Source organism: Aspergillus sydowii, assembly GCF_001890705.1.
Source record: "Aspergillus sydowii CBS 593.65 unplaced genomic scaffold ASPSYscaffold_10, whole genome shotgun sequence".
NCBI classification, from domain to species: Eukaryota; Fungi; Ascomycota; class Eurotiomycetes; order Eurotiales; family Aspergillaceae; genus Aspergillus; species Aspergillus sydowii.
Window position 1 is genome coordinate 802,278 of NW_024467868.1, and position 23,934 is coordinate 826,211.

General features: G+C 51.8%; 14 protein-coding genes across 14 annotated transcripts; 6 read left to right on the top strand and 8 right to left on the bottom strand.

Annotated features, from left to right (window-relative positions):
- Positions 1 to 156: 156 nt before the first annotated feature.
- Positions 157 to 1,831, top strand: ASPSYDRAFT_60219 (putative MFS transporter; the record flags this gene model as incomplete). The annotated part of the gene is made up of 3 exons (XM_040849822.1): positions 157 to 956; positions 1,004 to 1,237; positions 1,288 to 1,831. The coding sequence occupies 3 exons, from the start codon at positions 157 to 159 to the stop codon at positions 1,829 to 1,831; spliced, it is 1,578 nt and encodes a 525-aa protein (XP_040699929.1).
- On the bottom strand, positions 1,819 to 4,197 carry ASPSYDRAFT_207872 (uncharacterized protein; the record flags this gene model as incomplete). Its single annotated transcript, XM_040843926.1, has 7 exons — positions 1,819 to 2,327; positions 2,390 to 2,834; positions 2,887 to 3,148; positions 3,197 to 3,577; positions 3,625 to 3,650; positions 3,700 to 3,792; positions 3,898 to 4,197. The coding sequence occupies 7 exons, from the start codon at positions 4,195 to 4,197 to the stop codon at positions 2,161 to 2,163; spliced, it is 1,674 nt and encodes a 557-aa protein (XP_040699930.1). The 3' UTR covers positions 1,819 to 2,160.
- Positions 4,198 to 6,631: 2,434 nt separating this feature from the next.
- ASPSYDRAFT_157378 (MFS transporter) lies at positions 6,632 to 8,263 on the top strand (the record flags this gene model as incomplete). Its single annotated transcript, XM_040842634.1, has 2 exons — positions 6,632 to 7,027; positions 7,082 to 8,263. 2 exons carry the CDS (start codon positions 6,632 to 6,634, stop codon positions 8,261 to 8,263), a joined length of 1,578 nt encoding a protein of 525 aa, XP_040699931.1.
- Positions 8,264 to 9,610: 1,347 nt separating this feature from the next.
- Positions 9,611 to 10,396, top strand: ASPSYDRAFT_34126 (uncharacterized protein; the record flags this gene model as incomplete). Its single annotated transcript, XM_040845188.1, has 2 exons — positions 9,611 to 9,672; positions 9,730 to 10,396. 2 exons carry the CDS (start codon positions 9,611 to 9,613, stop codon positions 10,394 to 10,396), a joined length of 729 nt encoding a protein of 242 aa, XP_040699932.1.
- Positions 10,397 to 11,031: 635 nt separating this feature from the next.
- Positions 11,032 to 12,667, bottom strand: ASPSYDRAFT_48418 (P1 family peptidase). The gene is made up of 6 exons (XM_040847619.1): positions 12,540 to 12,667; positions 12,291 to 12,475; positions 11,696 to 12,179; positions 11,622 to 11,646; positions 11,502 to 11,571; positions 11,032 to 11,449 (listed from the first exon to the last, which is right to left on the bottom strand). Exons 1-6 carry the CDS (start codon positions 12,622 to 12,624, stop codon positions 11,126 to 11,128), a joined length of 1,173 nt encoding a protein of 390 aa, XP_040699933.1. The 5' UTR covers positions 12,625 to 12,667; the 3' UTR covers positions 11,032 to 11,125.
- Positions 12,668 to 12,940: 273 nt separating this feature from the next.
- ASPSYDRAFT_92321 (uncharacterized protein) lies at positions 12,941 to 13,282 on the bottom strand (the record flags this gene model as incomplete). The annotated part of the gene is made up of 2 exons (XM_040852652.1): positions 12,941 to 13,069; positions 13,124 to 13,282. 2 exons carry the CDS (start codon positions 13,280 to 13,282, stop codon positions 12,941 to 12,943), a joined length of 288 nt encoding a protein of 95 aa, XP_040699934.1.
- Positions 13,283 to 13,625: 343 nt separating this feature from the next.
- On the top strand, positions 13,626 to 13,889 carry ASPSYDRAFT_92322 (uncharacterized protein; the record flags this gene model as incomplete). The annotated part of the gene is made up of 2 exons (XM_040852654.1): positions 13,626 to 13,691; positions 13,743 to 13,889. The coding sequence occupies 2 exons, from the start codon at positions 13,626 to 13,628 to the stop codon at positions 13,887 to 13,889; spliced, it is 213 nt and encodes a 70-aa protein (XP_040699935.1).
- A 591-nt stretch (positions 13,890 to 14,480) lies between these two features.
- Positions 14,481 to 15,083, top strand: ASPSYDRAFT_157572 (uncharacterized protein; the record flags this gene model as incomplete). The annotated part of the gene is made up of 1 exon (XM_040842652.1): positions 14,481 to 15,083. One exon carries the CDS (start codon positions 14,481 to 14,483, stop codon positions 15,081 to 15,083), a length of 603 nt encoding a protein of 200 aa, XP_040699936.1.
- A 250-nt stretch (positions 15,084 to 15,333) lies between these two features.
- Positions 15,334 to 16,311, bottom strand: ASPSYDRAFT_60223 (polysaccharide deacetylase family protein; the record flags this gene model as incomplete). Its single annotated transcript, XM_040849823.1, has 2 exons — positions 15,334 to 15,797; positions 15,855 to 16,311. 2 exons carry the CDS (start codon positions 16,309 to 16,311, stop codon positions 15,334 to 15,336), a joined length of 921 nt encoding a protein of 306 aa, XP_040699937.1.
- A 243-nt stretch (positions 16,312 to 16,554) lies between these two features.
- On the bottom strand, positions 16,555 to 17,216 carry ASPSYDRAFT_92325 (uncharacterized protein; the record flags this gene model as incomplete). The annotated part of the gene is made up of 3 exons (XM_040852655.1): positions 16,555 to 16,839; positions 16,896 to 16,948; positions 17,000 to 17,216. The coding sequence occupies 3 exons, from the start codon at positions 17,214 to 17,216 to the stop codon at positions 16,555 to 16,557; spliced, it is 555 nt and encodes a 184-aa protein (XP_040699938.1).
- Positions 16,883 to 17,780, top strand: ASPSYDRAFT_404876 (uncharacterized protein). Its single transcript, XM_040846095.1, has one exon. The coding sequence runs from the start codon at positions 17,291 to 17,293 to the stop codon at positions 17,744 to 17,746; it is 456 nt and encodes a 151-aa protein (XP_040699939.1). The 5' UTR covers positions 16,883 to 17,290; the 3' UTR covers positions 17,747 to 17,780.
- A 1,282-nt stretch (positions 17,781 to 19,062) lies between these two features.
- On the bottom strand, positions 19,063 to 19,637 carry ASPSYDRAFT_34130 (uncharacterized protein; the record flags this gene model as incomplete). The annotated part of the gene is made up of 2 exons (XM_040845189.1): positions 19,063 to 19,346; positions 19,406 to 19,637. 2 exons carry the CDS (start codon positions 19,635 to 19,637, stop codon positions 19,063 to 19,065), a joined length of 516 nt encoding a protein of 171 aa, XP_040699940.1.
- Positions 19,638 to 20,603: 966 nt separating this feature from the next.
- Positions 20,604 to 21,656, bottom strand: ASPSYDRAFT_34131 (uncharacterized protein; the record flags this gene model as incomplete). The annotated part of the gene is made up of 2 exons (XM_040845190.1): positions 20,604 to 21,466; positions 21,560 to 21,656. The coding sequence occupies 2 exons, from the start codon at positions 21,654 to 21,656 to the stop codon at positions 20,604 to 20,606; spliced, it is 960 nt and encodes a 319-aa protein (XP_040699941.1).
- Positions 21,657 to 22,075: 419 nt separating this feature from the next.
- Positions 22,076 to 23,801, bottom strand: ASPSYDRAFT_92328 (ankyrin repeat domain-containing protein; the record flags this gene model as incomplete). The annotated part of the gene is made up of 2 exons (XM_040852656.1): positions 22,076 to 23,622; positions 23,681 to 23,801. 2 exons carry the CDS (start codon positions 23,799 to 23,801, stop codon positions 22,076 to 22,078), a joined length of 1,668 nt encoding a protein of 555 aa, XP_040699942.1.
- Between the last annotated feature and the right edge of the window lie 133 nt (positions 23,802 to 23,934).

Sequence of the window (23,934 nt, forward strand, 5' to 3'; positions counted from 1 at the left end):
ACTATGGAGAATCCTCTTTTACCTAATGCCCCTTGGCATCCCCACAACGAGCACACACTGTTTCTGCCTTGATAAATCGCCGTTCCTGCCCCCAAGCGATTTCTCGGCCATTCCGCCCATCGTCGCAGTTGGTCGTGTGCTGCGACAACCACAGGCATGTCGACCACCATCACCACAACAGCTCCGCGCGAGTCCATTGAGCTGCACCTCGTATCTTCAAAAGATAACAATGGCGACCACCGCGCCCACAATGCTGCCTCCATCCACTCGCAGCACCCCGCACCCCGCGTTTTCCGCCTGCAGCAGGTCATCGCCATCATTCAGCTGTGCGGTATAACGCTCATGGGCAGCGTCATCAACGGGCTGGTGACCGTTGGTCTTCCTGCGATCACCAGACAGCTGAAACTACCGCCCAGTCTGGCCTTCTGGCCCGCGTCGGTAAACAGCCTGGCAACCGCATCAACCCTGCTTCTAGCAGGATCCATTGCCGATGCGATCGGGCCGATCTGGACGGAACTGGCCGGTTCGTTTACCAGCGGTGCTCTCATCATCGGACAAGGTGCATCGACTACGGGTGAACAGTTAGTTGCCATGCGGGCTCTCCAGGGTGTTGGTCTCGCTTTTCACTTGGCGTCCTCGGTGTCCATTATCACCCAGATGCTCTCGCCAGGCAGAGGGCGGAACCTGGCCTTTTCATGTCTGGGTCTGAGCCAGCCTATTGGGTTCTCGTTGGGTCTTGTGCTTGGTGGTGTGATTACTGATACCATAGGGTGGCGAGCGGGCTGGTATATCTCTGGGGGCATTACCATCTTCATGACCGTGATCGGCCTTTGGGCGTTCCCGAAGAGCGAGGGGGCCCAGTATCAGAATAAACTGCTGAATATAAAGACCAAGATTGACTGGGTTGGGGCTGGTATTGCGTCGGTCTTCATGGCGCTGTTGTGCTATCTGCTAGCGTAAGTGTTCTGACAGGTAGTGAATACCAGAAACTAATGGGCAATAGGGTTCTGAGTGCGGATCCCTCTCAGATCAAAACAGCCCAGAGCATTGTCATTCTCTGCATTGTTGCGGCGGCCTTTCCCTCCTTTTTCGCCTGGTCCCACTATCAGGTCAAGAGAGGCAAGCCAGCCCTGATTCCAAACAAGTTATGGAAGAACAGTTCCTTCTCGAGCATATGCGCTACCGTTGCCCTCTCATTCGCGGTGATCAATTCCATGGAACTGTTCGTCAGCTTGTTGTATGTTACCCTTCGCATTATATCTGGAACAGTATACTAACCCAGTGCAGCTTCCAAGAAGTCCAACACCTGTCCGCACTCCAAGCCTCCATCCGAATTCTACCCAGTTTAGTCGTGGGGGCTCTAGTAAATGCAATCATGGGCTTCTTCGTCCACAAGGTCCCAGCCCCCTGGATCGTCTGCGTCACCTCAGTTCTCTGCGCCGGCGCCCCGCTGCTAATGGCCGTCATCCAGCCTTCCTGGCCGTACTGGGGCAATGCCTTTGTCGCGCAGCTTCTTCAGCCAATTAGTGTGGATGCCCTGTTCACGGTCGGACTCATCATGATCACGGACATTTTTCCGGACAACACCCAGGCTGTCGCTGGTGCAGTCTTCAATACGTCGGCCCAGTTTGGGAGCGCCCTCGGTCTGGCTGTTTTGCAGGTTATCTCGACAATCACGACGCACAAGGCGAGTGATAAGCCGGAGACTTCGGCGCTTATGGATGGTTACCGTGCTAGCTTTTGGGCTATGTTTGGGTTTATGATGCTTTGTGCGGTGATTGGGTTCTTTGGGTTGCGGAAGACGGGGAGGATTGGGTTGAAGCTGGACTAGGGGTTCCTGGTGGAACATTCTACGGCACTTCGATTCTTGTGTCCTGTGCTGGTATGTTGCAAATAAAAGTGCTTCTACAGGCGTTGGTAGACGAGGAGACAATTCAAGCAAAAATAGATTCATTCAATTCTTGCAAACTCACAGCTAAAAAAAAGCAAATATAGAAATCAACTTACGAGTTGGCTAGAAACTGCTTTCTTTCTGAATAATGCCACCAAACAATCAATATCTCCTCTGTCCCCTTCCTTTGAGAACCTTACATGGAACCCGTACCTCACAGGCAACCTGAGGCCACAAGGCAAGCAACCGCGAGAGATAGTGAGCGATGTTTAGTGCAAATACTTAACATCGACACCACTAATCTTCTCCGATTGGGGAAGCGCATCCCAATGCGCCTGGCGCTGCTTGTTGCGCCAGATATAAAACAGCTTCATGCCAATAAACAAGGCAATATTGCCAGCACAGAGACCCACCAGTGCCTTGTTAGCTGTGTGGTCTGCAACAACAGGTCAGCGCCATCTGTAGGTTTACTTGCGTCAGTGAGGTGGTGGGACTAACAGTAAGGCTTATCCTCCTCACGATAAACATTCACAGCAACGATGCTCCCAACCTGGTAGGACATATTGTATACAGCCGTCGAAACAGCACGCATGCTAACGGTCTTCGCATTCGCGGACGTCATCCCCACCAGGATGGAATGCGTGTACGGGATGCCGTTGATACCGGTTAACATTGCGTAGCGGACCCAGGGGCTCGCGGAGTCAGGGATGCAGACGAGCACGATGAAGAAGGGGAGCATCCAGATGTTGCTGAGTGCGGCGACCAGGGACCGTTCTTTGAATCTCTCGGATAGCCAGCCTGCGATGAGGACGTTAAGCGCGAAGAGCACGTAGCCCGGGATGGCGAGGAGGTTGGACTGTAGCACGGTGTAGTCCATTCCGCGAAGGATGAGCGAGAGGTAGTTTGCGACGGGTTGGAATGGGATCCAGGCGGTTAGGCCGAGCTGAGAAAGAAATTATTAGCACGGTTGGTTGGGTACACTATACTATACGTACGATATAGATGGGCCACACGTCAATGTTGGTGATGGCGTTCCAGACTTCCTTTAGGCCAACGGGCTGTCGGTTGTTCATGTCGCCCTTGGTTGGATCATCGCGAAGAAGACGGTTCACTAGGACCTTTTCTTCCTCCTCTGTCCACCATTTGTTGCTTCCGTCTTTACGTCGGAAAAGGAATGCGGGCTGGATGATGGAGGTTGACATGACACCGGCGCTTATGAGCCCTACCACAATGCAGATTAGCCCTTCGATGAGGAATCTGGAATTCTGTCAGCGATTGGACCTCTGTTATCGGACTCTCACGTACAGCCACTGCCAGCCAGCCCATCCTCTCAATCCTCGCATCTGCAGAAGCCCACTGGCGATAAGAGCACCGTAGATCTGCGTGATCGGAATAGCAGTGTAGAATATCGACAGTCGAATCGGGAGCTCGTTACTCTTATAAAAGTACGAAAGATAGAGCACCATCTCAGGGATAAATCCTCCTTGCAATACCCCGATAATCGCACGCATCGCGAGGAACGAGGCCCGTCCAGTCATAGCAGATTGCGCAGCACAGGCTACACCCCAGAGCACAATGCATATGGGGATAATCCGATCGGGTCCGAACTTCTTGCTGATCAGGTTTCCAGGGAGTTCTGAGCCAAGAAAGCATATGAAGAAGACTGTCTGACCGGTGTTGTAGTCGCTGCACGAGTTAGTGTACGTAGTTGTATGGGGGCAGGGAGTACCTACTTGGTATCTATGTTCAGGTCATCCAGCTACTACTATCAGCACTCTTATTCCGTTCGCATATGGTAAACAATTTACCATGTTATCCGACACAGCACGGTTAATATTCCGCCGCACAAGGTCCAAAGATGAGAACATGATCCAAACCCAGAGCATGATTCTCAGATCCAGCTATATCGGAGACACCAATCAGTCCAGTTCGGGGGAAACAAATAAAGCAATACCAAATCCATAATATCTATTGATATATTAAGAACACAAAGAAAAAGGAATTACTTTCATTTTCAAACGTCGTTCGGTCTCGGCAGTCCAGGTCAACTCTGGGTCGAACCTGGATCTGCCTTCATATCTGACCGTTTCATAAAGATTCCTCCAATATGCTGCACGCGCAGGGTCCGAGAACACATGCGGCTCAATGGATCCAAGCTGGTCTTGGGGAGCGAACCCCTGCAGATGTTGTTCTTCGGTAATGGCGGCATTGATTGAAGGCTGCGTGGAAGGGGTCCATGTTCCTTTCTCGTCATGGGAGAGCGCAACATGGTCGTTTTGCTTCTGGACTTCCGGGTTTGTAGACATTTCGATCAGTTTTACTGCGAGTCTTGTTCACCAGAGTTGAGCATGTACGTTCGATGGATCCGTGCCATCTTTTTAAGCACAGCTGGCGGTTAGGGAGAGAAGGGTTGCCTCCAATTTCGCCATGCAGTGCTTATCGCACGGAATTCTCAGCCTGTCATGTTTTAATATGGAGCCTGAGGAGCGGATCGCAACAGGAAGTCTAAATAAATAGAGCCAATTATAGTGTCCCCTGCTATCGGTTAATGTGACTGACATCGCGGAGCGGCGTCTTGGTGCGACAAGGTGGATTCCAGAGCTCAATGACGTTCTATATGGATCAGGCATGAGATGGACAAACAAAGATTGCTAAGTACTGGGATATCTCCTTCCGTGGATAACAGCTCCAGAATCACTCTCTAGACTTTACATCCTAGGTTTATCGAAAACGGATTCATCCTTGTGCCTTGCATTGCCTTCTGCTGGTAGCAGCATCATGAGACCGCCATTCTCTCACACCTGTCAATATTCTTGATAATTGAAGGAAGTGGAGTGATTCTGGACTGTGAATGGATGGTTTGAGGGACTTTATCATCTCGGTCGTATGACGAATCTTCTCCCCTCAATCACGACATCGTGGGATTCGATCCTGGATACCAACACTTGTGCAGAGCAACAATACCTCGCGACCAGCAAGACGCAGATAGCGAAGTTGCATGTGCGATTAATGTTAAATATCCACGCAGTAGGCTTATTTTTCTATATGTTGCTCAATGGTCCACCTGAATGCATGTTCTGGATGCGCTGTTAAGCGGTTACCGTGGGCTAGACAGACATCTCATCATCAACTCCCGCACACCCATCCTGATTTTTCCGAAAGTCTAATCCTGGCAGGTCGGGAATTGCTTGAGGGAAAGACTGATTCGTGGAGATACCTTGATCTGAGTCGCTGCAGAATCCTTATTGCATCATCCTTAGTGCCAATGATGGCAAATAAAATCATTCAGGGCGAGGCGTCGTTCGATATGTCAGTTGAACGTTAGACTTCGAGTTCCAAAGCTAATATAACATTAAATGGCAATGATCCCTCCCTAAGTGGGAATGTCAATTCAAGGTATGCTGTTGTTATGTTGGCGATACCTAATCCCAGTGTCCTGAAAGAACCGCCTCTCTCCGCGTCAGCGTGTCTGGATATCTGGTGACTTAGAATACCATCCTATCACGAAGTGGCCTGGGAATGTAGTTACCGTCAGCTCTTAAATTCTGTATGCTTCCTACTGGGTCCGCTGTCAGAGTGAAGCTACCGGCAATTCAAGCGTACAAATTTATACATTTACAATTCAAAACAAACTAACCCCCAATCGCCAGAGTAATACGATAATACATTGATAACAAGTCGATATTTGTCCCCGTGGAATAGTGGGCAACTACTAACGGCGATGGCTAACCGCTGGGTTCAGTATCCGACTTCCTTGAGCGTCCTACTATCTATACAGGGTATGGAGGGTGTGACCGCCCTGTGAGAATAGCGGCTGCAACAGAGCGAAGAGCACGCTTCCAGAGCACCTTGCCACAGCGAGGGCGAAGAGAGCAATCGTAAGCTGACATTTTACTAACCTGGATGCAGTTCTGCTCCGGCCCGAAGGGCGCCTCGTGGTCTGGGCTGGTTACACAGAATGACTTGGGCTAAAGCCGGTCGAATGCCACGGGCCATGGCTGATCCCGAATAAAAAGTAGAGTGAAATCTCAGGCTCGGTCGGACTGCTTTCTCACAGACCGGGTTGAGGAGAGCCGGTTGAGTGGCCGGCTTCGGGTTAAATGTTGATGTCGAGTCCAAATGGGAAAAGGTGGGCAGTAGGGAGGTGTTTTATGATTGGTGGATTTTGGCCCCAATCTGGGGAATCTTTACTGGACTGGGAATAGCGGCTTATGCGGGGATTGTTCCTCTTCTTCACTCTTGACTCTCGACTCTTCAGTCTCTTTGGGGATATAGTGAAGTGAGAGACTGAAAGAGTGACATTTAATCAATCTTGATGTACTGTGATTCTGCTGGATAGCATTGAGAAGAGAGAACGAGATACTGATAACCAACAAGCGGGATACCGATGATTGCTTCGATGATTCTGACCGGACAACCAACTGCTGAGCCTCGTTTCTGGACTTCTCTCCAACTCTATTCGCCGGATTACAGCTGCCATGCCCAGAGACGGTCCCCGGGGCTGCGGGCGGACCCGATGGTGGCAGCCAAAGCCAGCACTAATATGCATATGGCGGGCTTATCACCAGTTTTGTCTGCATAAGGATCTCCCCCAGCCTTGTGAGGGAGCGATCGGCCCCATTAGCCGGATCCCAGAGCTTGCGTGAGACTGAGCATTATAATAAGAATTCGCATCCGCTCCTACAACTAGATTTCGTCGTCTGTCACCGAACTCCCAAGGACAAGATAAACTCGACGGCCATGGCAGGACACAGCCCAAGCTCTAGCCCCGAGGGAACACTGGCCGACCCCACAGGGAAACACCCCAAAGATCCCCCGCAGGACCTCGACCTGGAGAAAACTCCCACGACTGCCGAGTCCGTTCTGGGACAACCACCAACCCGGCAGGTATTCCCTGAAACCGATCTCGATCGTGGTATTGTCGGCTGGGAGAGCCAGGAAGACCCGGCGCATCCCCTCAACTTCCCCGCGTCGCGGAAATGGACCGTGCTCGGCTTCGTGAGCGCCGTCACCTTCATCTCGCCGCTAGCCTCTAGCATGTTCTCGCCGGCCTTGAAGTCGCTGTCGGAAGACCTGGGCGTCACGGATCAGACACTGCTCTCACTGAGCGTCAGCATTTACTTGCTGGGCTATACTGTAAATTGCGCCGTGCCCGGCTCGGACAGCGCTTGCTAATCATAGCCAACACAGATCGGCCCTATGCTGCTCGCGCCACTGAGCGAGATCTACGGACGCAGACTCATCTTGAGTTGTGCAAATTGGTTCTTTGTTATCTGGCAGATTGGATGTGCCCTCGCGCCGAACATCGCCTGCTTGATTGTCTTCCGATTCTTCGCTGGGATGGGCGGTTCTGGGTGTATCACCCTGGGCGCGGGCGTCATCGCGGACCTTTTCCCCGTCCACCAACGCGGTGTGGCCACATCCATATGGAGTATGGGGCCATTACTGGGACCGGTTGTTGGTCCGATCGCCGGCGGCTTTGTTGGCCAGGCGCTGGGCTGGCGCTGGGTCTTCTGGATTCTGTTAATTGCCGGCGGTGTCTTGTCGTTGAGCATTGAGATATTCAACAAGGAGACTTACGCGCCGGTCCTTACACGCTGGAAGACAGCGAAACTTGCCAAGGAGCTTGGTCGAAACGACTTGCGCAGTGCTTATGACTTGGAGGGCCGCGGCGTGTCAGTAGCCAGTGCCCTCAAGCTCGGCATGAAGCGCCCCATGGTTCTCCTGTTCAAGTCACCCATCGTGCTGTTCCTGGCAACCTACATGGCTCTCATATATGGTCTCCTCTACCTGTTCTTCACGACCATCCCCTCCGTCTTCGAGAACCAATACGGCTTTTCGGCCGGTATCACGGGCCTTGCATATATCGGTATCGGAGTAGGGTTCTTCTCTGGTCTGGTGATCACCGCAATGACGAGCGATAAAGTCCTGATGAAGCTCGCGGCTCGCAACGGCGGAAAACTGGAGCCGGAAATGCGTCTACCTGCACTTGTGTTCTGGGCCTGCCTGCTCCCGATTAGCTTCTTCTGGTATGGATGGACAACTGAGAAGAAGGTGCATTGGATTGTACCTATTATCGGAATGGCTCCGTTTGGTATTGGCATGATGGGCGTGTATATGCCTATCCAGATCTATACCATCGATTGCTATCCGGCGTACGCCGCCTCTGCAAATGCGGCTTTGACCGCGTCCAGATCGCTAGTTGGTGCTCTATTGCCGCTTGCCGGACCCAAGATGTTCGATACTCTTGGTCTGGGCTGGGGAAACTCTTTGCTCGGATTTATAGCGTTGGCGTTCGTCCCGATTGCCATATTGCTGACGCGATATGGGAAGAAGATCCGTGAAAAGTTTCAGGTTGACCTTGAATCCTAGACGGATTTTCCTTAATAGAAATAGACTCGCTTTCGGCAAAATGTCCCAAGTGACTCAAATGATTCTCGTACCTGTTGACAAGGCTATAAGCATACCTAAGCATATACACCCCGTGTTATTCATTCTATTTATAAAGTTGCTAATGTTTCATATGTCTCATTTGGCTGAACGACGACGACAATTGGGCTTCGAGCTGTCGATTAAGGATACACAAATCTGTACCCTACATAGCTCATGCATTCGGACGGGTGGGTTGCCTTGTGAAACGAGGCGCCGACCCCAGCTACATTGGATTGATAGGGGCGGAAACCACACAATTTTTCAATCTGAAGGGACAACCAAGGGCGCGTCTGAGAAAACCAAAGCGACAATGGACACTGAGGGTGCAATGTCCCACCAAAGAACCGGCTGAGGGATGGCTGGTCTACCTCTGCTCCTCAGAGGACCGGGAAAGCTTTTCAGATGCCACCGTATCAGTGAGCGAGTTGCGCACTACGTTTTCTCTTCCGTGCCAAGTGCCTTGGGCAACAGGCGCTCGCAGTCGATGACCACTTTGGGGCTGGACTCACCCTCGACTGCCTTCAGGCCCGCAGGGTCCAGGGGAACCTCAACGTTGTTTTGCGGATATCGACTTGCCAAGATGGTAACACGAGATTCAATAGCTTGGCAACTCTTGAAGGATTTTCTTCACTCTCCCATCCACTCAAGTCCAGCAATTTCGGGCCCAGTCCCGACGATTTACGAGTTAGAATTGCCCGAACAGGCCCACACTTTTGTATCGCAAAAATAGACCAGCAGATACAGGGACGACGAATCTGTGATTGCGAGGCCTGCTAGGTATACGGTCAAATTTGACCAGCGTTCCAATTCCTGGATTCTTGCAATGCACAATACGAACCTTGCAGCAAGTCGAAGTAACCCTCGTCAAGAACCCTCGATCCTCATAGGACCCTGTTCCGTCCTCCGTTCTCTGGACGGGCAATGTTAAACAACTTTATAGGACGGATCCACTTTGATACGAGAAGCCAGGGCTAATCTCCCTCGATTCGCGCTGAGTGCTGAGGCTGAATACGAGCGATGTACATTCGTAATTTGATGAGCCTCTGGTTCGACTGATCGAGCCCTCGATCGAATTTTGTTTTCTGTGAAGGATGTAGAGGGTCTTCAGGGCTGTTGGGCGATCTCAACGGTATTTTAAAGGGGGGCTCTCCACGGCAAACAGGTATCTTAAGAAAGACTTGTGAAGCGTTTTGCTCATCGTCCATCTGACCTTCCGACTCTCCTTCATCTTCTGTTCTTACGCTCATTTGTTTGTCCCACTTGATACCCTTGTTGGCACCGTTCAAGATGCACGCAAAGTACATCTCTTTCCTGGCCCTCTCGTCCGTGGCCCTGGCGTCCCAGCCGACGTAAGCTATCCACCGTCCCACTGAAGCTTTCATCTAATACTGATGCCTGTATACCAGCAACCTTCCAAGAGGGTATGACGACGTCCCATCGCTCGACGACTGGATGGCAGAACACGACACCGACAGCATCGCGACCACGACGTTCGGCTCTGGTTCATTTTCTACCTCCAGCTCTAGCTCGGACTCCAGCTCGGACTCCAGCTTCGACTCCAGCTCCAGCTCTGGCGACGACGACACCGTTGAATTCGCCGGAATCGAGGTCCCCAAGTCCATTATCTCCGAAATCCAGGACCTCCCACCGTCACTGAGCTCGAAACTCACCGACCCTACTGAGGTCTCGTCTGCATACAAGGCCGCTTTGGACGGCCACCCCCCGGCATGGGCCGCCGAGCTTCCTGATGGTATTAAGGACTATATCGGGGAGGCTTGGGGCGTTGAACTCCCGGAATCGACGGGTAGCTCATCCAGCAGCAGCGGCAGCATCAGCGATGATGATGATGACTCCTCATCTACTTCTTCGTCCTCTGGTGGAAGCGGCAGCAACTCGTCCAGTGACCAGGGTAGCAGCAACTCATCTGGCGACGACGATGACGACGAGGATAGCAACTCCTCGTCCGATAACGGTGGCGGTGATAATGACGGCGCCGCTGGCATGCTGAACCCATCTGTCCTTGCTAGTGTTGTTGGTGCTGTCGGTGTCTTGGCTGTCGCTGTTGCCCTGTGATTTCCTTGCTAATGCGAGTGACTATAACACCAACATCCCGTTGATGTTGAGACTTTGCTATTGTATACTTGGTTTCCCGTCCATTCTTTGACACTTCTCTAAAGCACGCGACTCGGCAGTGCTTGAACGTACGTTGTATAATTGGAATTAATTATCGATTAATATAAAAGCATTTTGCTCCGGCATGTATGTTCCCTATTACGAGAAGCGTCCAAGGTTATGGATGTAGTCTGGGCTTCTATGATTACTAGGTGATTCCGTATTGCGTATCTATCTATTTCTGTAGAGATGAAGATCCGCACAGGTCAATGGATCTTTATCATGTCGACATTGGAAGGACCAATCTCGGGTGCTCCTTCCTCGGAACTGCAACTCTTTACTTAGACATGGGGTAAGTGCGTCTGAGCAGAAGCGCGGGTCGTTCTTTCCTTATTCCTATGATAGTAGTACCTTCCCACCCTGACTGACGAGTTGCATAGATTTAGAAGGTGCGATGGACTCCATCCCGTCTTGACCTTGTGAATGTCTTTCTTTCCTGTTCGAGGCAACCGAATAGACACCGTCGTAGTTGCGGAATGCCACCGGCCCCCTCTTACACGTCTACCTATTTGTAGACTAAATTAAACAGTGTTCGACTGGTACTACTAGTATTACTGGTATTTGCTCCTGAGTACGCATGCCAAAAGACCCATATGAATTGACTGCGCGTTTAATCGTGCGTTCTCTCTTTTATGCGTCTAACCTGACCATATATCTGTCCAGCAGCTGCTTAACTTTGTCAACGGGCAACGCCTCCTGCGTCCGCCCCTTGAAGCCAGTCAATGTCTCGGCCTTGCAGAGCGCATTAAGGATAGCCTCCTCCGTCGCTTCCGACGTCGCGTAGAATAAGGAATCGATAACTTCGTTCTTGACCGTCTCGACGTGCTGCGTTTCAATTGGAGGCAGGTAGTCGAATCCGCTGGAACCCGACGCCAGTTCGTTGGGTGAAGTCCCGGTTGATAGAGCGAGGAATATCTCGCCGGAGAAGTTTCGTCCTGCGGAGTGGCCGCCGACCTGTGGTGGCCATTTATGTTAGTGGTCTTGGTGGGCTAATGGCTGTACATACCTCCGTGACGCCCATTCCGGCGTGCTGGGCGATGCGGCGCAGTTGGTGTGGGAGCAAAGGGGCGTCGGTGCTGCGTGTTGGTTAGGGCATGGTAGTGTAGATGGTAGCGGTGGGTCTCACACAATGACTATGATGATACCTGAATCTACGATATCAGTATAAAAGTCTTCCTTGGTAATTCCAAGGATACCTACTTCCTTCTGCCGCCCTGCCTGCGGCTGGCAACTTGACTTGCTCCCCAGTAGCAGCATCTTCCCTAGCCAAAATCTCACCAACGGGGACGTTCCCAATCCTCAGGTCTGGTTTCTGTCCATGATTAGCTTGTACAAGGACACCGAGCATATAATCTCTTTCAACCCCAGGAATGATCCTCGAGCTCGTCCCGGTACCGCCCTTATACCCGTGGCATCGCATCGCGGTCCCCCCACCATAGTTCCCCTCCAGAACATCACTCTGTGTCTTTGATGCCTCGATAGCTGCATAGACGTCATTCTTGTCAATAACAGAGGCACTAATATCATTAAGAAGCCCGTCGTACGTCTCCCTAACGACGGGGATGTTCATCCTCCTCGCGGCCTGCAGGTCATCCTCTCCGGACTTTTCAGCCTGTTCGAGCTCCCACAGGAATATGCCGTCGTACACCTTCCCGACGCTGACGGTGTTGGTGAGTGCGATCGGCTGCGCCATGTCAGTTCCTACAAAAAAAAAAAAAAAAAAAAAAAAGAAAAAAAAAAAAAAAAAAACAAAAGGGAAAATGTGAATATGGTTGATATTGGACAGATTGCGTACAGTGTTAAGAAACCCCCATTCAGCTATCGCATGCGATCCAGTTAGTTCCCCCATCCCGTTGAGGTCGTGAGTTGCCGCATAGCAAGGGAGGTCCCTGGTGTGTTTGACTCCGCGGGGGAATATCAGCGTCAGACCAGTGTGGATGTCTGGGTTCTGGTGGATGGTGACTTGTCCGACCGTCACGCCTGTATTCTATTAGATTTCTGGTACTACAAAGGCTAGTATTGATGATAACAAGGCTGGATTTACCGTCCACGTCGAGGAGGGAGTTCTTGGGACCTGGGGCGAATTTGCCGGGGCTGTACCCCAGATCGCGAATACGGGGACGTGACATTTTGTGTTGGAAGTTGCTACAGAGCGATTTATGAGAGAGAAACAGAAGTAGGTTTATGGAAATGGGAAAGGGCTGCAGGTGCCTACTTTATATTGCTACCTTGGGAACTGCGGGCCGATGTTGCATTGCAGCTAAAGCCAATAAGCAACTCTCCATCTTTATTGGCAGATAAATATACAATATATTAGAGGTATGAACTATCGAACACTCGGCTAGGACGATTGTGAGCGAGATGTTTTTAAGCGCATTGGGTATCACTATTATTACTTTATAGCAACCCTACAAATAGCGTCAGTCTCGAGCATATCCAAGTCTGTTATGCCATTGCTATGGCAGCAGCAGAGGAGCCTTTGCCTTCGACCACCTCTACCCGTTTCTTCCAGCGAATATAAAGGTCTTGCGTGGAGTTTCCGTCCTCATCGAACCCATCCAAGCCCGCTCCATGCTACAGTAATAGTTCCAGGGCCTTCTGTAAGTAACCCACGCTATCCTCGGTTACCTCACAAGCCTGTAGGAAGCGAAGGAGTGGTGAAGAGCCGGCTGCATCCCTGGCGTTCACATCGGCTAATTTGAGAGCGTAGTAGTCCAGCACTGGGACATGGGAGACTATGTCAACGAGCACATCGTAGGGCAGGATATCGAATGAGCCCGGTGGCATTCTCGAGGGAGTTGAGAAGAAGCAGAAATTTAATTGAAATGAATAACTAGAAATACATCGATGCCTGCCACATCTCCGCGCTAGCCACATCGGGCAATAAGCCAGTGCAGCTCAACTGCAGTTGTATGCATTTAACACAGATTCACAAGTTAAACATTAGGATACTCAAACTAGTATAAATGAGCGAGAATCTTCCAATATCGAGTAAGCATCCCGACCGTGGAACAACCGTCCAGTTGGGGACACACCACGTCATACTCGCCAACCACGGCTATATAAAGCCAGCAGCCACTCGAATGCCTTTGCAAATCAGACATCACCACAAACAATTACCACAAGAACAATGTATCAAATCCTACTGGGCCGCGGAGGCCAACAAGCTGGAGTCGTCAGCCGACGTCTCCGACAGGTACGTCTACGTCTCCAAGCCAAGAACTAGGAGATACTCATATCGGACTAGAAAGCCCAACCAGATAACCACATCCCATACAGCTCTCTGTATCGCCAGGGAGCTGCCTGGTCTGCCGGCGGAGTCGGAGTTGCCTCAACCCTGTTCGGTGTCTACAGGACTTTCCATTCGATGAGGATGTTCAAGTATATCAAATAGGTGATTCGAATTGGCAGTAGGGCTGGCGTTATTGGATATTGGATATTATTTGCGCAGACACTCTTTAATGGAACAAATGAATAATAATGGAATTCCGGCATTTGCCATCCATTCGGCCGGAGACCATGCCTGTCAGTCACAAGACTGAAGAATAAAAGGCTAGAATCGTGGTGGCGAGACTGCTTCCCCGCTTGATCCATGGATCATAGCTCCAGCTTTCCCCAGAATCCAGCTGGTCTAGCCTCAGCCCACGCGAGTGTCAAAAGGGCATTGTATGTGCGATTGTAGGTTCCAATATGAAGCTGGATCCGAAAAAGTCTACTGGCCAACGTATTCGCCATGAATGAATCCAAATCACCCAAAACCTACATATTAATCACCTATACCTGGTCGATATAAATCAATATTAAAGCAGGAGGAAGACAAAGAAGAGACATCATATATCCGGTACGGTGACGTCAAAACCAGCACCATCCATGGACCAGGACTCCCAGCCCATAATAAATACCGCACGGGGCCTGCAACCTTCCACTGCCAGACAGCTCTTACGGAATAGAGACTTACCAATCTACCGAAACAAAGCTATCAAAAATGAGTTTCCGAATCAGACCCTGTACACAAGGCCTAAGAGGCCTCAAATCCACCACCTCTCTACGCAGCAGCAGCAGCACACTCAGACACACCTATCTCCGCCCCCTATCAACAACATCAACAGCCCACCTCCCCCCCTCCCTATCCTCTACCAAAGAACCCATCCGCCCTCCACCAACACCCCAAGAACGTCAAGAAATGCTCGAAGCACTCGAGCGGGAAATCCTATGCCCCGAGCGCGCTGAAACAGCCTACAGCGGCACGGACAATGAGGTCGGCGGCGACCACTACGCGTACGACCCCTCGATAACAAACCCCGAGGGCGAGTTCCAGTGCTTCGAGGAAGAAGTGCGGGTTGACGGCGCGGTAGACCCGCTGTATGTCTCCCCTGCGAATCGGGATTTCAGCCAGATGCTGGATCCGGATTTGGATGGGAGGGCTGTTGGGAGTGATAAGGGGGATCGGCTGGGTGCGGCGGGAAGTGTGAGGGGGTGGGTGAAGAAGGGGAAGGAGGTTAAGATTCGACAGGGGAAGGGGAAGGGGGTGAATGTTGATGAGTATGAGAGGTTGTTGAGGGGGTTGAGAAAGGTGCAGATGAGGTGAGTGAGTGAGCGCGGCTTTTGTTGTTTATGGACAGGGCTAATGGAGTATAGACATCTGGGAAAGGATGCAACGGAGAAGCCAGCTTGAGTATCTGGAATTTCTGGGAGTTGGGATTGGGACAGGGGGTATGCATCAGTCTCCATCCAAAGATATCTGTGAAGTCACTTTGGGGGGGGGGGCTTTCTCTCGTTTATACCATTTTGCAATAGCATCAGACAGATAAATGCTACAATATGTATCTAAGACTAAGTTACTGCCTGCGCTTCCACTCCGTCGCACAATCACCATACGTAGAGAACTCCACGCCATCCCAGCCCTTCAACCACTCAATGACCCGATCAATCATGCCAATGACATGCGCCATCCCACTCGTATCAGGATGAAGAACCAGTGGAAAGACAAAATGCTGCTTCGCGCCATCAATAGTCTCGTGGTAGAGAAATTCGAACCGGGCCTTCCAGTTCTTCTCGATTGTCTCGGGACTGACGAAGCCGTGTGAGTTTGTCGCAGCCGGGATGAATTGCATTGGTGTCATGTCCTCCATGTACCAGTTGCAGGGAATTTCGACCAGTGTGCTCGCTGTTCGCGGTGCTGGAGGCGGAAGCGGGTGCATCCAGGATGAGGCCGGGACAGATGGCGAGAAGTCAATTGGTTTTGGTGCAGTCCTGGAAAGAAGAAAATATGGTGCAGAATCATGGTGTGTTAAAGATGTGTCTGATCCAGATTAGAAGATGTTTCTACTCAGCGGAGTAAGTAGACTTGGTATCGCACCGTATAGAAACCCTTGGTCCTCGAGAACCTTCACCGTATGCTCTCTGAGCTGATACAGCGGCGCTCTCCAACCAAGCGGCCTCTTCCCCGTTAAATCCGTCGCAAGCTGGACACATTTCTCAATAACATCTTTCTCCTGCTCCTCAGACAGCTGCGGGGCGCCCTCATGCGCATATCCATGGCATCCGATTTCGGCGCCCGAGTCAACAATGGCCTGCGTCTCCTTGGGAAACGACTCGATCGAATGACCCGGCACAAACCAGGTTACGGACGACGAAATCCCATGTTTCTGAAATAGGCGGAGCAGGCGGGGGACACCCACTTGCGCAGCGAAATAACCGCTGCTAAAGTCCGACAGGCCGTTTGTGGGCGATGCTCCTGTTCCGAGAAAGCCGGAGACGGCGTCGAAATCGACGGAGAGGAGGATTTTGATGCGCCGATTTGATGGTGTAGCCATTGGGAATATTTTACAGGGAATGGGTGTTTGGAAGAGGAAGTCAGTGGAAGTTGAGGAGAAGTGGGATTCCTGGTGGGGACGATGCAGGATCCACTGGAAGATCTCGCACGGTCTGGACTGCGCTGGATGTGGTATCAAGTTCATTGAGCTCAGCCCTACCATTACTATTAATTACTAGCTAACGCATCGCAATCACCATACTTCTCATCCATTTCACATTCTTATACAGTGTGGAGAACAAATCTAGAGAACGAGGTTGCCAATCATTCCCAGGCCGCCGAGAACAGCAGCAGCGCCGCCAACGAGGTGGGTGTTTGCACCGCCAGTGAACTCCGGGGGAGCAGGCGAGGAGCTGGCCGGGGGAGTACCAGTGGGAGCGCCAGTAGAGGTGGTTCCCGTTGGGATGACGGGGCGCGAGGAGGTTGACGACTGGCTCTCAGTGGGCTGGGGGGCGCTGGTCGGCTCACTGGTGCTCGAGGAGGTGAGGGTTATGCCCTCATTCTCAGCGCAAGTCTCGGGGTCAATGCCCTGCAGCTTTTTAGTATTGTCGTCGCTCGAGATAGGACAGGTCGGGGGATACGCACATCAGGACAGCAGCGACCCTGCTGCAGACAGAAGGTGCCGGAGGGACAGGCCCCTACGTAGATTTGTCAGTATCACGGACCGATAAAGCAATGCGAGTACGTACAGGTTCCATCGGGACAGCAAGTGTCCCCACGGGAAGGGCTGTAGCAGACGTTGCTAGTTCCACACATCGGCCAGCCAGATGGACAACCAGGGGTGGTGTCAGGAACGAAAGACTGGTCCTGGCGCTTGCTGAGGACATGGCTAAGCTGCAGGGTGTTGTCGGCGACAACAGCCTGGGCAGCCAAAAGAGAGCCGAGGGCAATGACGGAGGCGTACATCTTTCGAACGAGTGACTTGGAACAAAGACAGAAAGACGAACAAAGTATACAGATGGCAAGTATTCCGCTCCGGAATGGGAATCGGCGGGTGCTTTTATACAGCGGCGTTAGGATATCCTGCAGCTGGGGACAGAGCCCCAATGACTGGGATCGCGGGTTTTCTCCTCCTCGAGACTGGGCTAATTTCCGGAATACGAGGTCGTGCAGCGGGCGGCGTGCTGCCGATGGAGAAATTGACAAGTCATGTCGCGAAGCATGACAGCGTTGCTGCTCTGGCTGGATGTGACTTTGTGTGGCGTGTCAGGCACAGCGCATGGCAGATCTTGGCCCATTCAAGGCATAAACAGCGGGGGAATCACAGCCTGCTATCGAGCTTTGTCCTGAGACATCACCGGCTTGGACACGGCGGGTTTCCAATAAACACGCGCTGGTCAAGCAGGCTAGGCCCTCCAAGACTCGGCATCGCTGCCGCTTTTCCGGCGCGAGACGTGGGTGGCCATACCAGGAAATGCGACCAAACAAAGGTATGAGTCGCATAACAAAAACAGGTCTCGACCTGCAGATCGATCCTGTCGTCGCGGGGAGTTGGACGGCTCGTCAGTCGTCACCAGCTTGCTGGCCAGTGATCACCAACCACCAGAACATTCCATGTGGAGATGGCGAGAAAGCAACGAGCCTCCAAGTCCCTGCTTTGGCCTCTGGCGATCGGACTGCTGTCATTTCCCCACGTTGCATGGTGACGCGGCCCAATACGAGGTCTATCTTGGGCTGCGTGGATCCTCGTTTCCAGCCGAATAACCTCCAACACTCTCCCTCCATCTTGAAAGTGCTATTCTCGATGGACCTGGAGACGGTCCACGGCGAAGGGTGACCTTTCCTGCTTGTCATGAAGCATATTAACTCCAACCGTTCTGTATGTCTGACATCTTCCCTTGCCAAGTACGCCAAGTACAGGGTGAATCGAGATCTTGGAACAATCCCTGCGGGGGAGGATCAGTACTCGGGGATCAAGATACGAGGATCATGGCATTGACTTGGAGTCTGCCAGTATCCTTCCCAAATGAAAGGGTGAGCGATGCAGTTCCAGGACTATTTGGTAGTCCCTATAGGGTTTGATTGGAGTAACAGTATCCGCGTACTAAGCCCTATGAACTGTACAATCTTTAGGCAGTGTCCGCTGTTCACCTCGCTGGATTTATCCATTTTGATCTGTTTACTGCCAGATAAAGCCCAAGCAGTTATGTACCTGACTGTTCTGCCTCTGGAGATATTTCATCTGATTCTGGGATATCTCTGCGCACACTGCCGCGAGAATAAACAACCATTATACCGACGTGGGATTATATGAAGGTCAGCACAAGGGAACTACAGCAGCGACGGTAGATACCTGGTGGAAGAGCCGCAGAAATGCGATCAAATACCCTGGTATATCCCAGGATTGCAAAGCCTTATCATCAATGTGTCTAGTGTCTCGACGGCTTTGTCAAGTTGCGCAGTACATCCTACACCATGCTTTTATACCCGCGCATGGACAGTCGTGCATTTCATATCGCTATACATGGCAGGGCCGGCTTGCTTCGTTTATTCAAACGGTTACGCGGCGACGACACCAGTCTCGTGGAGGAATACTGATGATGTATGGGGATGCAGTTCCAGACCATGAGTGTGGCTCTTCATGTCTTCATGAGATAATCCTGAATGTGCAAATCTTCAGGCTAAAATAATACCAGGTCAGCGAATAATTAGACCAGGAAATTGATTAGTATGTAAAGTCGTGCCGAGCCCATATGCAATCCAGGGCACGCGTGATATAAACAACATTATTAGGGTATCAGTATAATCCACTTCACTTATTCTGCGTCGGAGGCACATAGCCGGCTCCAAGCTCCCTCATTTCTGCCTCCTTTTGCTTCCTCCGCCGCAGATAGAACCACAATGCCGCCAGGATCAGTGCCAGACCGGCCACGCCTCCCACCACTCCTCCCACAATTGCCCCAACATTCGTTCCATCTCCGCCGTCGTCGTTATTTCCAGAGTCTGGATGGGCCGTTGCAGAGGCCACGGTTGATGGTGGAGGCGCAGGGGTAGCAGTGGAGGTCTCGGCGTCTTTCACGGAGGAGATGTACGACGCTATACCGATTGTCCATCAGCTCTGGTACGATCATAGTGGGGGTAAAACAAATAAATACCTGATCCTGTCAATGTCGTTGTTACGGGCATTTCGAGAGTCCAACTCAGATCCGTCCTGTAATCATCCTCTTCCATACAGACATACGACGACGCAGTCCAGGGCCCGGAGTCGATCGCGTTTCCAACGACGGTTCTTCCACGGCAGGTCTCTGGACTGTCATCGCGTGTTAGCCGTGACTGTGTCGTTGTTCCCGGGGGGAGAGGGAAGGGAGTTCCGTTTCGTTGTACCATGTAGAGCTACTAGCTCCAGCTGCCCAGAAAATCACCGCTCCATCACAGGATACGCCATACGCACATCGTGTTGCTGTGCTGTGGCAGCACGCACCTAGGTTGGTGGTCTCGGTATTTGTGACGTATATACTCCCGGACTGGCACTCGACTGAACCGACTGTTGTTTTCCTTTTTGTTAGGCGAATGGTAGCAGAATGGGATTGTGCGACTCTCACCAGTGCCGTCCGTCTGGTAATATCCAAGAATGCCCCAGCTTGCACCATTTATGTAGGTAGTGTTGGTCGTTAAGACTGTGGTGATGACCTCTGCCATCGCATCGCCCTCTGTTGCAGTTCTGGATGCTCAAAAGAAGCGCCTGGGAATACGAGAGGGAGCAGCAGCTGGAACGAAGACAAACAGCATCTCGAGAAAGTTGGGGATTCGAAACTCAGCCTCCTCGTCAATCAGCACCACCGCGTGCCAAGCGGCCTGGGCAAAAGCGACAGCCTCGTATTCCCATATTACTCGACAAGCTCGTCACGTCAATTGGGTGGAACCAGGCTCTTGGCTGCAGCTGCTCGGGCCTGCTGGTGCGCCAAGTTCCGGGCTGTTCAGTCCCTCGTGGGGCAGCGTCGCTTCAGGGGCATCGATCTTCTCTTGCCCGGAGACCCTGGGAGTGAGGCTAGGTAATCGATCAGTCTGAGAAGGTGCGTTATGGACTTATTTCAAGGTATTGAGTGGAAGCTACAAGGCCTCCAAGCGACCATGCTAAACGAGGTTGGACGGTGAGAACCAGTCCTGTCGGTCACAGCCAATGTCGACAGGGTTCATGCACTGCCTTCTGCCTTGTACGGAGTATTGAGATGCTGATCGTTGCAATTCCAGCCAGCGAGTCATGGTCTCTCTTAGCGGAACTTTACTGTCTAGCTCGAGCATACCATACAAAAGACACATGTCCCAACCGTCCATCAATGCTTGTCTTCCAGCTCAATCCTCGAACATCGAATCATGGTGAATGACTGCAGACCTCGCGTTAATCCAACCGATGCCAGTCATGTTGGGAAACTCTTCCAGGGCGTCGTAGATTTGCCGAGCCTCAAGAGTCTCCGCCAGGCGATTATTCCCTAACGACCTCGCATGGGTGATGCCCTCGTGAACCAACAGACCCAGTGTCCGCCTAAAGCAGCTCTTCAAATGATCCAAAAGCTCGTTCAGGGGCGCCAGCTGCCCTGATTCAATGGCTCTGTACAAGTACTGCCGGTCAAGCCTGAACTGCGTCCCTTCAAAGGTGAAAGGCGCGCGATGCTTCACCAAGACACCAACGATCTCCTCGCTGACCACTGACCCGCGACTCTTCATAATCCAAACACGGAACCGCATGCTCAGCGCCGTCATGTCATAGCCATGGGTAAGGAAGTAATCCAGCGCCTCCGCATCCCCCATACTCATCGCATTCGCCGCAATAAGAGTCCAGTACGTCTTCTCCAGCGGCTCCCACGGAAACTCAAGCAAATCAGGAACCCGAGTGTTTTGCTCTACAGGAAGACCTTGCGCAGCCCGAAACACTTCAGCCGGTATCGGGTTCCCCGCTGCCGCGCCACCGATCAATTGCTGGATAACGTCTGTTCGGAAATCGGGGTCTGATTCGTCGATGCCCTGGCGCTCGAGCATCGTCTCGATCCAGACGGAGAAGACCGTTGGCGCCCGGGAGTGCTGGTTGATCTTGTGCCACATGAAGAGCATCTTCATTCGAGGAGGTAGTGGGTACCATCTGGACTGGCGGCCGCCGATTGTTCCTGGACCGTGGAGGCCAATCTCGGTTTCTAGGCGTGCGCTGCGAATGAGGAGAGCTGTGACGGACAGTTGCCAGCGATCTGCGCGGGAAATGTGAATTAGCTGCTGTTATCCTGTCTAACTGGGAGTAGGGAACTGGATCAACGTACGACTCACTAGCCTTGTGTTGACGACATGGTCAATGGGCTGGGTTTCAATCACGTATCGAAGGATCTCATGGAAGATCTCCGGAGGCAGAGGGTCCATTTCCGCGCCAAATCCCCACCAAACCAATTCCCTATTGTGAGAAAATGCAACTAATAATGCAGCATCTAATGGGTGCTTTGGTGTTGAGACTGTGTGTTAGTCGGCTCAGAGTGCTTTGTTTTGACTTGCCCTAAAGCACGTGCTCTTTCCTGTCTTCACTCTTCCTCACCGGGACAACTTGCTGTGAATATGAGCTCTCTATAATATATTCTGTCCCTTATTGCAGACAGTCCATTACTGCTGTTGACACGCAAAGTTGATATCAGGTCTGTTCTGGATAGCCTTTGTTGAGATCTAATTCTAAAATAGGTCTATCCATAATCTATTGATGGATAGGTTACAGATACTCAAGCAGTACAAAGTGGAGATAAGATAAAATACAGAAAAAGCCACTTGAAAACAACCATACGACTCGTTCCTCATCTCCCTGCGTTGCGTCCTCCGGCTCCTGTCTGCGGCGGATGAGCATCAACCTCCAACAACCTATACGACACCCGAGTCTTATAGACCTCCTCGTCAGCAGTTGGCCCATTAACCCCGGAGTAGGCCGATGCATGGAGCTGGCCATTCTCCCAGTAATGCAGAGGGATTGCACCAGCACGAACTCGCTTATCATACTCCTGCCGACGCAGAGTGTTCGACCCGCAGAACTGCCACAGGATATCCCATAGCGAAACCGTTGATGGTCCACTGACGAGCTGAACGCGGTGGATGCTTGTGTTTCCCTTGATGTATGGCGAGACACCCTTGTCCAGTAGCATCTTCACGAGCTTGGAGTGGCCGAGAAGCACGGCGGCAACCAGCAGCTGAGAGCGCCGGCCCGCAATCGTTGAATTGGGAGATGTCGGGTATACATCTGCCCCGTGGTCTAGGAGTACGGAAACAAGGTCGAGGTCCTCCTCGCTAATGGCCTGGTAGAGGGGAGTCGGGTCGTGTTCCCTACTGGTGTTGGGGTGGACGCCGCGTTCGAGAAGGGCTTTGACCAGGCTCGACCTGTACCACTTGCTCTTGCAGTGCTTGATCACCAAGAGGAGTAGGTTTCCGTTCTTGTCGTTTGGCACGAAACACGGGTCGAAATCCTCGTCGGCAAGGACGTTGTCGATCGTTGTGATCTCACTGCTCTCGATGGCGCTGACGAAGGTAACGTACTTCATGTTCTTGCTGGCAACCGTGTCGGACAGTGCCGTCCAGAACCATTCTGACAATTCGGTCTTGCAACTCTCTGGGTCCGCGGATAAGGTTTTCATGATGCTGACTGTGGTAGCCTCAAACGTGTGTCCAGGTAGTTGCTTCAATGCCTCGAACCACACCTCCAGTGGCGCACGGTTCTCGCTCGCAATGGCAATTGGTACCAATGCACGCGTAAACCCGGTTTGAATACCACCGCTGACTGGCGCAGGACGGAGACGAGTGGCATTCCCATACACATGGTTAATCCGATTGGTCTGGCTGGCATGGAGCTCCTGTGTCATGGTGTAAGGAAGCAAGATGGTCACGATCTCGCGGTTTCCTGACCTTGCGGCCTCCTCCAGGATAGACAGCTGAAAACGATATCCATAGACGGCTTTGCATGCAGGGAATATCGCTTGGAACTCATTGACATCTTGACGATGGATAGCTCTGCACGCGAGCACAACGTTGAAATCGTCCTGGAGTGTACCATGTCTCCAGGATTTAAGCCAAGGGGTAGATCGCATTTCAGCCATCGGTCCTAATAGATATCTCAGTCGGTAATGTCCATGAGCAATTCCCTCGATGAGCTTGTTCGTCAAGGTATCTCTGTCCGCGGTTGTATCCAATCCAAGCATCTCATGTATAAATGCGGAGAGGTAGCAGGAGTCTGGATTTGGGTCATATTCTCGGTGCAAGTATTTGACCCTCAGACAGTGCGGAACAGAGTCCCATTTCGTGGGTTCTCTGTCCAGCAGTCTGAACAGAGTCTTCTCGGCCTGACGTGCGATGGTCTCTGGTTGCGTTTCTTAGTCGATTGAGCCGCAGCCATGTAAGTATGGAAATTAACATACCATTCGTTCCCCAAAGACCAAAGACCTCGTGAGTTGGGAATCTTAATACCGCAATGTCCACTATTTCAAAAAGTATCTCGAGCGGGAGATGGTGGTCGCTCTTATAGCCTTCGTCCGACATCTTGCTTCACGTTGAGGGTTAACAACTGGGTATGAATACAGGCAACGGGGTTCTCAGTACTGGGCAGATAGAAGGTGTTCTTGATAAAGGAGGCATATGAGGCATAGAACAATCCCAGAGTTGTATAAGGTTC

Excerpts from the sequence above, each read along its gene's own strand:
- ASPSYDRAFT_404876 (XM_040846095.1), top strand. The coding sequence starts at position 17,291 with ATGGGAATCGGCGGGTGCTTTTATACAGCGGCGTTAGGATATCCTGCA.
- ASPSYDRAFT_48418 (XM_040847619.1), bottom strand. The coding sequence starts at position 12,624 with ATGTCACGTCCCCGTATTCGCGATCTGGGGTACAGCCCCGGCAAATTC. Across the intron at positions 12,476-12,539 it reads CTCCCTCCTCGACGTGGACG|GCGTGACGGTCGGACAAGTC; the intron begins GTAAATCCAGCC and ends AATAGAATACAG. Across the intron at positions 11,572-11,621 it reads GGTATCATCATAGTCATTGT|CACCGACGCCCCTTTGCTCC; the intron begins GTGAGACCCACC and ends ACCAACACGCAG.